This window comes from Protopterus annectens, chromosome 2.part0, assembly GCF_019279795.1.
Source record: "Protopterus annectens isolate FY-2018-M chromosome 2.part0, PAN1.0, whole genome shotgun sequence".
Taxonomy (NCBI): Eukaryota; Metazoa; Chordata; order Ceratodontiformes; family Protopteridae; genus Protopterus; species Protopterus annectens.
In genome coordinates this window covers 1,420,267,681-1,420,280,085 of record NC_056728.1, presented here as the reverse complement: position 1 = coordinate 1,420,280,085, position 12,405 = coordinate 1,420,267,681, and the positions used below count along the sequence as shown (strand labels likewise).

The 12,405-nt window shown below is 35.4% G+C and overlaps 1 protein-coding gene across 1 annotated transcript in view; it reads right to left on the bottom strand.

Annotated features, from left to right (window-relative positions):
- Window positions 1-2,152: 2,152 nt before the first annotated feature.
- The window catches only part of SLC7A11 (solute carrier family 7 member 11), a 1,258,598-nt gene continuing 1,248,345 nt past the window's right edge, over window positions 2,153-12,405 (bottom strand). The window contains exon 12 of the mRNA XM_044061647.1: window positions 2,153-6,491. Coding sequence (XP_043917582.1) covers window positions 6,427-6,491 — 65 coding nt within the window. The 3' untranslated portion in view covers window positions 2,153-6,426. The remainder of the gene's footprint in view (window positions 6,492-12,405) is intronic.

Below are 12,405 nucleotides of genomic sequence, written 5' to 3'. Positions count from 1 at the left end.
CTACCATTGTGCTCCACACTGGATGGTACATCTACCATAGGAAATCAATGGGGTAATGGCTGCATTCTGACATAGTAGTCTTTTACCAAGCTCTTCACTGTCTCATGGGGAGTGATGCCATTTTCCAAGTGAAGAAATCTCATTTCTGCCACTTACAGCCATATTTCACCCAATCAGTCACTAGTTAGAGATAATGACCACAGATGAGGGTGGAGACATAGACCAGTTGGTATAAAAGACTTAATTTCTTATTTACCATCACACTTTGATACACCATCTGTGATTCTGTTATCACAGGAACCATCTGCTTGGCAATTTCCTGATATTCTCTAACTTTACTCACAACATTTTATGAAATATAATAACTCAGCTGAAAACAAAGATGAGCAGCTATAATACCTGAAGTGAATGAAAAGAAAGTACTATGAAGCTATTGTATAAAACCTTGCAGAATATCAGGAAACAAGGTAATAACCATCATTCTGAAATACTCAAACTGTACTTACAATTCGGGAGCTCTACCATGAAAAGAACAGAGGCCATGACTTCATCTGTGGCATTTTGCTTTGCATTTTATAACAATGGAAAAGTAACAGTATTAAAATGGATATAAAAAGTAAAATGCACATTGCTGGCAACACAATGATGTTGGAATGGTAGTGTAATATAAAACAAAATACAGCATTTTAACAAGTCTGTATTGGCAAACATTTAAAATTGCAATGCTAAAATTAAAACAACAGAAAAATATAGGGTCATCTTTGTTATCAAAATAACATTATTGTATTCTGACAAGTCCCTATTCTGAGATGGTGACTAGTGTTGGGGCCCTTACTGGAGTTTGACATTTTGCGGTTCACTTTGTAGACAAAGAAGTAATATCAGCATTTTAAATGAATTCTGTAAAACAATCATTTGACATTGCAGTAATTTTCCAATGGGGTTATAATAGGTCTATTTGCATTTCAAAAATGAATAAACAAGCATATTGTAAGCCTTATTCTAAGATAATGAAGCATTGACTTACTGTACAAATGTATTAAATTTTCCATAGTGTTTATCTACTCTTATTTGTTTGTGGAATAGACAGCAACAATAGCATTATTGTGCAAAGCATTGTGATGTCTCTGTAGCAAACTAAGATATCTGATATATGACTTAGCACAAATATAAAGGTGTGCCATAATGTGTATGCACCTTATTCTGTTTTTAGGAAGTAGGCAGTGATATCAGCACTGTTTTGCACAACAAAGAATACTACTTGTAAAGAAAAAGTGAACAAAAGCATTGCTTTCCTCAAAAAACTATAAAGAACAACTTTCTAGAGTCACTGTTTCCATTTAGCTCAAAAGGCAGATAAAGTAGCATTACTTCATATTCTGAAAATAAAATCAGACTTTACAGGGAAACATAGTTTTCAAGTGGAAATGTGAATATATAATATATATTATTTACTAATAAACTTTTCTATACAACACTGACTTAAAGAAAGTAATCACTGCATAGAAACATTATTTATTCAATAAGGAGTTTTTGCCCTGAGACAAAGGACTTGTTCAAACTGAATTTTTATTAAAATCACTTTACTAAATAGTACTAATAGAAATCACATAACTAAATATAAGATTTGTCGTAAAATATATATTCCTTAGTTATATAGAAAATACCAAAATATTAACAAATAAAATAAACCAGTACTTGACTACATTAAAAATGTGCCTGCGTGCACACACACACACACACACACACACACACACACACACACATGACTTGTGGCATAAAAAATGTAGCATTCTGAAATATCTGTGGAGAACAGCAATAAACACCATAGTTCTGAGTTAAACAAATGATGGGACACACATTATTAACAGCATAACACTGCTGTACTTTGACAGACCCTATTCTGAAATGTGTTATCATGGGTAGGTGGGCTCTAACTGAAGCTGTTATCATATTACAAAGATGTTGAATACTAAAAAAATGTTGAAGCAAGATCTGCATGTACTAGAGGCAAAGGGGCAGAATCAAATCACAAGCACATTTGAATTCCATACTATAAATGCAATACAGAATGTAAACAAAACATGTTAATTTTTGAACATAAATGTTTGTAATAATATGCAAGAATATTATGTTTATGAAACTATGTTTATATTTCTGAATCTGCTAAATAATGTATACAGTTTCTAAGCACTCTTTTGACATGTTTTGGAGATAAACTTGAAGTCTGTATCAAATTATGCTTGAAAAGGAGCATATCATATTCCAAGTAGCATCCACAGAAAAACATTTAAAGTGAACAAATATTCTGAACTGCAGTGCCTTTGCGGTAGATGGCATGATTAAAAGAATTCATACTATGTAGCTGAGGAATAATTTACAGACCAGTGCAGTCCATGTCATGGCTACATATAACAGTCAGAAATGTAAACCTGAAATACTAAAAAGACACATTTGTTAAAACACGTGTGATAGATACTAAGGCAGTGTCATATCTGTGAAGGCCAACATAACAATCCAAATAATCTGAATGAGTTCTTTGGTCAGAGGAAGTTTAACAAAGCTAGAAACAATGTTAACTGCTATGATTTCCATAGCAGACTAGTTGTAAAATATTTGACTAACAGTACTGTTATTGCTAGGACATGCAATAACATGAATACTGTTAAGAATGCTTCACTGAGAATAAAATATGCAAAAGTCTTCAACTGCATATAAGTTCTGGAATTAATTGTTAAGTAAACTGAATTGAGTGAACAAGTAAATAATATCTTAGATGGTGTGAAGGAAGGCAAGACTACAATATGTATAACTTTAAGACTAAAATAAATGATCACAATGGAGCATTATCCACTTCAAGTAACCAAAGAGGCTATGGCTGCTACACCTAATGTTAAGTCTTTTCACAATGCCACATGCTAATAATGACTTTTGGCAGATAGGCTAGTAATCTATGTATGTTCAACATTTCGGTAGATACAAGTTTGTATGATTGCCTTTTGGAATTTCATCTCAGATGTGTTTCAAAATGCTGAAGCTAAATTAATTGAATGGCTACAGCATGAGTTTAGTAGAACAAATTATCTTATAATTTGAGGAGATAATAAACAAGGATATGGCTTAAGGTTTGCCAGATTAAGGCAAACAGGCTTAAAACCATACAATATAATCTTGCAGATCTGTTAATCAACTCTAAGGTGCATAAAATGCATTTTGAAGTCAGGAGATACCTAACCAGATTCTGACAATGACAGAGCAATAATAAATATGCTGCAAACCCATAACAGGTCATTTCTTGTGTGATTTTTTCCTAAAAATATCAGGTATGACAATGGCAGCTAGAAAGCTACAAAGCAGTGTTGCTTGTCTTTGGTCAATGGAGCACTAGAGGACTTTCAACATGCTAAAAAGCTAGCTACTGAGAAACCTAGCTTGAAATTCTATGATGTGTCACAGTCAGTTACATTTTAAGTAAATGTTCGTCAAGAAGGGTTTAGAACAGTACCGCTTTAGGAAAGCATTCAAGTAAAATGTGGGTCAAGAGCTTTGAATGATGCGTTAACACACTATATTCAAATCTTAAACAGAGAAGGAGATGTTACCTTTCATTTTTTGGTTATCAAAAGTTTTTTGAGCATATCAAAATAAAACTAGTTAATGTGGAGTCTGATTATATGCCACTATAGACTATATTTAAAAGAAATTTCTTCAGAAAATACAATCAGAACTCCAGATTATATTCTTGAGCTTGAAGCATGATTTGCTAGCTCATTGCAAACCAAGTGTACTTATATTTATAGATATAACTGATAATCTGAGATCATTCTTGCAAGAGTGAAAATATTTGCTGAAGAAAGAGGTGGACGTTTTGTGGAGTATTGTATAATTGGCTATATATACTAAAATGCTGGGAAGAGCTAACATTCAGTACAAGAGGAGATGGGGAAATATAGTTGTGAGATATAGTTATGAATGGGAAGACAGGTGATGGTATGTCTGTGCATGCACACATCAAAGTACACAACACATACCATGATGAGGTTTCTTGAGTACAAAGCCTGATGCTTAAGGATGATGGAGCTGTCATTTCCATTCAACAGCATGAAAATGTATTCTTCAAAATCTGTGAGTCAAATGTAGAAATTAGCAACTGTAAACATAGAGTAAAATTTGCTTTATTGGCCTGTGATACCTTAGCATACTAAACAATTGGTTCAAAGATGTAAAACAAAAATCAAAAAGAGGAACTTTTGTCACATGAAGTAGCAGACATTCCTTGGAAAAATGAGGAATAAATATTTTTCATTATAAAAATGAACATTTACTTCTGTATACTCACTTTTAATTGAAATACAGAAATTACACCTCTGCAATACATGGCAGATTTACCAAAAAAGTGCCCAGAAGGAAGATGTCTTCAAGATAAACTGGCCTTATTTATTGCTAGTACTAGAAATAAAAAAAAAAATGCAACTGTCACTGGCTCAAAGCAAAAAACAACAGTGTTTGATATTCAAATTAATCTAAATGAACACTATGAGTCTGTCTTATTCAAAGCTGAAATATGAAAAAGTAACAAATATTCTAGCTCTGTTATTTAGAGGGATGAATCCTTGACTACAGCCTTGGCAAATGACATTCAAGTAGCGACCCAGAGGCTAGGAGAGCCATATTGGGTTATGGAGGTATGAAGGAATGTGGCATACACCTGGGCACACTATTGATGGTAGATATATTGTTGAAGATCAGTGGTTATGCCAAGTTTTTGTTCATGAAGGTGCTGGGGCTGTTTGATTACATGCAAACAGAGATGAGCAAGTATATAACTATACCTTTTACATGACAATTGCTTTGATACTGCAGGTGCACAGAAAGAAACAAGTAGGGTTAATGGTTAAGAAATCATGTGACCATCTGCATGTATGATTGCTTCACTCTAGCTACATCTAATCCTTGCCCCAAGAATAAATGAGCTCCCACCACAGAAATTAATGGATCATTTGAGCAGCAGCTGGTGGTTATTAGTAGAGGATGCTGCACAAAGTCAGCAAACATATATATATATATATATATATATATATATATATATATATATAAACCATATAAGTAAGCAGACTGCACCAAAAGAAATACAGCAGCCCAATTTTCAAAACACAAAATTGGTTTAACAGAAGGAGCTCAGTTAGAGAAAATCTGACCAACTTTTCCATATAAAATGTCTGTATGAATTATTTGTAAATATTTTTTAAAAGACAGCAATCTGCTTAATAAAGATCTTTGTGGTTGGGTCCTGCATATATTTTCTCTGGGACCTATCATATCATACATAGGCAGCTATGAGTGATACAGGAAGATGCTGCTTGTGAATAAAGACATGTAATCTCTGACATGGCCCCTACCAGAATACCTTGCAAAGGTATGGTAAAATAGTTATTGTTATAGATAAGGAATGGGAGATCAAACAATAGTGTTAGTAATAGAATAGATAAAGATTTCTAGTGATGTGATTACGTTGCTGATGGTGTAAAATGTTTCTCATAAACTGGACATCGAAATGCTTAATACTTTTCTTTCATGATAGATAAAGAAATGTGTAGTTTCTATGCTGTTTTATCCATTTATAACATATGAAGAATGACAACTCCAAAGTAATGAAGAAGACAACTGTTTGAAACCACTCTTCAATGACATGTAGCAAACTAAGTTAAAATGATTCTATTCAAACGGGGCCAGTTGGTGGTGGGCCCAGATGCATAGCCTGGTACATATCAGCCTTGACTTCCATAGAAGGAAAAAACTATATATACCTATGATATAGTCACACACCAACTTCCATTAACGTGACAGGTGACTATAGTTAGGCAGACAGACTATGGCATTCTTATGGACACACAGACACACACACACACACACACACACACACACACACACACATATGCAGGCGCACACAAGCACACAAATATACATATGCAGATCTCTCAGGAGTGTCTCAAGTAAAGTATAGGCAACAAGTTATCATTATGGTATCCCAAAAAAAATGAAATCTTCAATATCGCATCATATAAAAGTATTAAAATACAAACGTTGTTGTCACAAGACCAGCACTACTACTATCAGATTGTACTGGTTTTAAATTACTGTTATTACATCTGTGGCTCTGTGTGTTCATATGCATGTGTGGTTGTGTGTATACATGCCTTTTTTTGCATTAAACTGAAAATGTCTGTATCAATCTGTGTATCATAGCAGATTTTGCCTTAACAGTGCCCAGACCAGATATTGAATTGTAAACTGTTCTTAAGACATTGTACAGTATGTGACAACAGGCACTGTATATTTAGAAGCAGCGTATTAGCAAAGCAGTGCTATCACTGGCGTGATGGTTTGAAACATTAGTGATGCTCAGGAACAGCTGTGGTTGGACGATTATTCATCCTTTGCATCCGCATGTACAACTTTAAGGATGAGCTGTAATGATCGTGTTGTTATAGCTGAGAAAAGAAGTAAAACAAAAATGGATTATTATATTTCAACAAACAAAAGTTTATTTTCTAGTAAGTTCACTAGGCACCTATCACCATTATATTTTACACCAACAAGGAACAACACTGGTTTTAAACTTCAAGACGTTCAGGTTTTCAGTAAATAAAGTTCTAAAAGCATTCTAATACTGACACCTTAGAATGCATTTGATTTGAGTTGCTTTTCATGGCAATATGTCACACCAGTCTCAGGCTCATTACAGCAGAAATGTTAATGTACTGGAAATTAGTTAAAAATATGCAGACTAGAAATTAAATGTCTTGTGCATTTATGTACTATGCATGTTTCTGATAGTATCACACAATATTCTATAGATGCATACCTTGTGACATACAGTAGCTTTATTAACAGCAGTATGGTGCGTTATTTGATGTCACTATTGATATATTGATGATACAAGTCTTACTACTATCAGTAATGCAGAACAATTAATTTAAATGATCCTGGTACCACTGTTCTGAAATATTTGTTTTTTCTAGCATTGTGGCATTTTCAAAGCATTACTGGACCATGCAGTAATAGGGTTACCACCTGTCCCTCTTTGCGAGGAATAGTCCCACTTTGAGCAGTTGTGTCCTGCGAAAAAAAACTAAAAAATGGCAAATGTCCTGAGATTTAAGACAAAATATATTTCTTAAGTTTTCTTTAATAGTTGCATAAAACAGTTATTTTGTATCTGGAAAACATAAATACTATATGGCATAGCATAAACAACTCAAATGCTATAAAATAATCTTTCATTTTAGCAAAAAAGTGAAGTTATGTCCTTTGCACTGGTCATGGATATGTTTTGTCCTGCAAAATCTCACATTTCTACAAAAAATGTACCAGCATTTGAATAGGTGGCAACCCTATGCAGTAAAGCAGGGCGGACATATTACAACAAAAACAAAAGTGTTGACAGAAGTTTTCTTGGTTCAAAGATGAGTGTTTGCAGCTGCAGGTTCTCATTTTCTGTAGACAGTACATACTCGGTGACTGAGATACTCTTATATGAGGCCAGCTATTTATTTTATTTTTATTTATCAACCAGAGGTTATTTTCAGGTTCAGCCTTGTTGAAATACATAGAAATAGTGCAAAGTAACTATGAGATTATTATCCGTAATTTAAGGATTAAAAAGAAGTAATTAACAAGCTGTATATCGCAATAGTATTCAAAAGTAATTGAAAGAACATTGGGACAGGGTGCCAAAAAGACAGCTCTAGATTGCTGCCTGGATGACACCTAGAAGGAGCACTTAGTATTGCATCGGTGGTATTTGAGCCTACTAAGCATAGGCTGCAGAGTGATGCACTCATAAGCCAGTGAGGCTCTATGTAGTAGGATGCATGCTTCCAATAACAGATATCCAGAAGATTAGGAGAGTTTCCAAGATCCCAAAAGCTGGCCCAATATCATCCATTCAGCTCTTATCTAAGGTTGGAATTATCAGATTAGACCCTATAGTCTGACTTACAGGGGCATATGTCTCTCAAAAAAACTGGATAGGGGGAATTCAATACAGCTGACAGAATTTATTTTTTTGTGCAGGCTTCACGCCATGACGCTTACATGGGCGTGAACATACTGAGATTCAGTAAGTGCTGCTGAGCAGCTCACATGCATGTGCAAACAGGGAAAATTCCGTGGCATGCAAATCACCTTATAAGCAGGTGAATGTCATGCAAATCAGGCAAGTAGAGCAATCTGTCAAGCAGAAGAACATCTGTTCAGACCCTGTGTTACTGTCTGTAGTGTGCGTAGAAAAATTCCACGCACAGGAGTCTAGACAGACAAAAGGGGATGTAAAACTGTAGAAATGTGGACATAAATCCCCTGAAAATGTTAAAATAAGTACACATATGAGCAAAACTATTATTCTAGATGTCAAAAAGAGTAAGGGAATAAGCTAAATTAATAATTTTTTTAATAATCTCAGCATGTTTGCACTAGGTGCTGCAGTACGCAAACATGCTTAATCGAAAAATGTTGTTGTTGTTGTGTCTTTCGGCTTTTCCCGGTTAGGGGTCACCACAGTGGAACTTTAGCAGCTGATTTTTATGTACTGGCTTGCCAGGCCTGATGCACAACCTTCAACGAAGGTACGTCCATTCACGCATGTCTCCACGTAGAAGACGATCTAGCTGAGAATCGAACCGGACAGTGTCTTACTGTGAGGCCACAATGCTACCTTAGCACCACCACGGCAAAATAAAAACAAAAAATAGGAAAAAAAGAATTTCGTTTTTTTTTTTGAAAATCTCTTTATTCAAGTTTTACAACAATAACATCAACAATACACACGTTATAAAACAATAACAACAAATGACTATATATAAAAGTACTCTTTGCCCAAAAGTGTATAGACATAGTTGAAATAGGACAAAATATGATCCAACAGTGAATCCCAATACTCAATAAAATAAGAGTAAATTAAATATTTGTGAGCTAATAAATACTTAATAGCTAAGTGCTTGAATCCATCCCAAAATATTAAGGATCTGTCTTTCCAGTTGAGAATAATATAGCATTTAAGTAATGTAAAAAGAGAGATTAAAACACGTATTTGTAATTTAGACAACCTGGGGGGGGGGGGTGATATGTAATAAAGTAAACTTCCAAGACAAGGTTGACTTCTCATAACCCATTTTTTCCAGCTGGACCCTTAGTGAACACCAACGTTTGTATGAGCATTTACAGCTCCAAAAAGTATAAATAAAGTCGGCTTTATGCTTAGCACAGTATGGGCAGAAGGGGTTGTAGGGGGATAGATTTTGGTTAATATACTTGGAGTGAGGTAAGCTTTACATGAGTTGAGTATAATTAAGTTTTTTTAAAGGGGATAAGCTCTGAGGTTATCTGAATAGCTTGGAAAATTTGACTAGAAGAAATTAATGGATTTTGGTCATTCCAATATTTCAAGTAAATGATGTCCTTATAAATTTTGATTGAAAGGATAAGTTTATATGAATTAGAAATCATTTTATTTTTAAGCGAAAGTAAGTTCCATAAGGTTTGACAAGTTTTTATTTCATTTGAGGTTAAAGAAGTTTCCTCTAGGGCAGTGTGACAAAGATCTTTGATTTGTCTAATAATAATTATATAACTTTTTGGGAGGTTCATCTGTAGTCTTGTATCAGAGATAGATTTGTTTTTGAAAGGGAAAAAATCAGATAAAGATTTCTCTTTGAGAATGGGGTATTGGTCTAAGTTAATAATTTTCTTGTTTAGTTTGAACTTGGGTTAAGATGGATTGGTTGTAATGTAACAAAAGCAAAAAATAAGTTTAAAGATGTAAAGATTTTTTGTAAAATATTTATTTTATTCTTTATGGATATGTGTATTTTAATCTTATTCAGGTTTTCCCTATTATGGAAGGGGAGAGCTTTGGGGATAAAATGCCAAGATGTTATTAAAGATGCAAGATTTCACCACCAATGTAGAGAGGTAGTTAGTGATGTGTTACTGTAAGGTTTAAGATCTTAACAAATTTTGTTTCTGCACTATTGAAGTTTTGGAAGAGGTAAAGTAAATGAACCAGTTGTACAAAAAATGGATAATAGCTTCACTAATAGTTATTAGATAAGCAGTCCAAGAGAACAGTTTTCTAGGTGCTGCAGATCCCTGCCTGATTAAATTACTTCCTCAGACTCGCATATTAGATCAATTGAAGCATATAGCAAGAACCAAAGGGCAAAAAAACCAAAACAAAAAAAAAAGGACTCCACAGTAATAAGCTGATCGATACAATATAAGCGATCGGCTTATTACAGTTAGTTGCACAGCCCTCTGTTCTGCCGTAGCACCAACTCCCCTCAGCAATTACCAAAGAAAAAAAAAAAAACGGACTCCACAGTAATAAGCCGATCGATACAATGTAAGAGATCGGCTTATTACAGTTAGCTGTACAGCCCTCTGCTCTGCCCTAGCACCAACTCCCCTCAGCAAGAACCAAAGGACAAAAAAAAAAAAAAAAAAAGACGGACTCCACAGCAATAAGCCAATCGATACAATGTAAGTGATCGGCTTATTACAGTTAGTTGCACAGCCCTCTACTCTAACCTAGCACTAACTCCCCTCAGCAATAACCAAAGAAAAAAAAAAACAGACTCCACAGTAATAAGCCGATTGATACAATGTAAGCGATCGGCTTATTACAGTTAGCTGTACAGCCCTCTGCTCTGCCCTAGCACCAACCCCCCTCAGCAAGAACCAAAGGAAAAAAAAAAAGGACTCCACAGTAATAAGCCGATTGATACAATGTAAGCGATCGGCTTATTACAGTTAGTTGTACAGCCCTCTGCTCTGCCCTAGCACTAACTCCCCACAGCAAGAACCAAAGAAAAAAAAAAGACGGACTCCACAGTAATAAGCCGATCGATACAATGTAAGCAATCGGCTTATTACAGTTAGTTGTACAGCCCCCTGCTCTGCCCTAGCACCAACTCCCCTCAGCAAGAACCAAAGGACAAAAAAAAAAAACTGAATCCACAGTAATAAGCCGATCGATACGATGTAAGCGATCGGCTTATTACAGTTAGTCTAAATCTCCCTGCACAATCAATTTCAATGGGAAAAATATATATATAATGTGTGTTACTTTTACTGGCACCCTAACTCGATAGCCAGATACATGACACACACACATCTTTTTATACTCACAGACACGCAGACATTCTGCTTTCACGCACACACACAAACACAATTCATTATCTCATGCATCGGTAACTCAATAACATGCAAGCATGCACAGCTCTTTTTCAGGCACAAACATTCATCCCGAGTCTGCATTCAGAAAAACACACACAATGGTTTCACGGACACAACCTTCTCTGCATGCACACAGGCATACATACTGCATTCACTCACACACATGCAGACAGAAATACTTCGCAAACACATACATGCACACACAGCAAGAGGGTAAACTAACTGGATGACAAAACCTGTAAATAACTAAAAATACTTTTGCAGCAACATCATAACCCAGCAGCAAACAACAAAAGAAAAACTAAGTGTTTATACTTCTGCACAGATACTTACCAAAACAAATACACTATATTCTGTGTGTGCTCAACGGACTTTGCCTACTGTCTTGCTTCAACGATGTTTTTGCTCCGGATTGAAACTGGAGAGGTTAATCAGATCCACCACAAGTTTCACTGTGTAGAGTAGCTGATAAGCGGGCCAGGCAAAATAATGGTGATGTCACAGTGTGGGAGGATCAGGATAAGAGATGACTACTGATTTGCTTATGTCGAAGGTACGTCAGGAAAAAAGAGACCAACTAGTCCTGAAGGAATGCAATACCAAGGGATGGGGGATGGGCTTTCCTGCCCTATGCCACAGAAAGGCAGACATGTAGAACTGATAAACTTGTGTTTGTGTTCTGCTAACTGATGAGTGCTGGGATGAGTTTACAGGGAAAGAAAAAAAAAACTGTGGGTTGAGTTAAATTTTAGTTGAGCCCGGAGTTTTCCTTTAATATAGTTGTAAAATAATTTTACCCAGGTTGAATATCAGTGTGTAGAGTTAGGGGAAAAGTTGGATATAGCTATCAGTCTGTTACAGTTAATAATATCATAGTAGAGTTTAAAGTCCGGTAAATTGAGGCCACCATTGTCTTTGGGATAGGTCAGTGTTTGGTAACCAATTCTGATTGATTTAGGGGACCAGAGAAAATTAGAAAGAAAGGAGTGGAAAAAAAGATTTTTTTATAATATGTGACAGAAATGTATTATAGGACCTTGCATTGGGTCCCTACAATGGTGCATTGCTGTTGTTGCTAAGGTGATAGGGCTATGAAGGGTGCAGTTTCCAGGCTGTCAGCACAGATATGTATGCAAATGAGGTTGATTTTTTGAATAGCAGAAGGGAGTA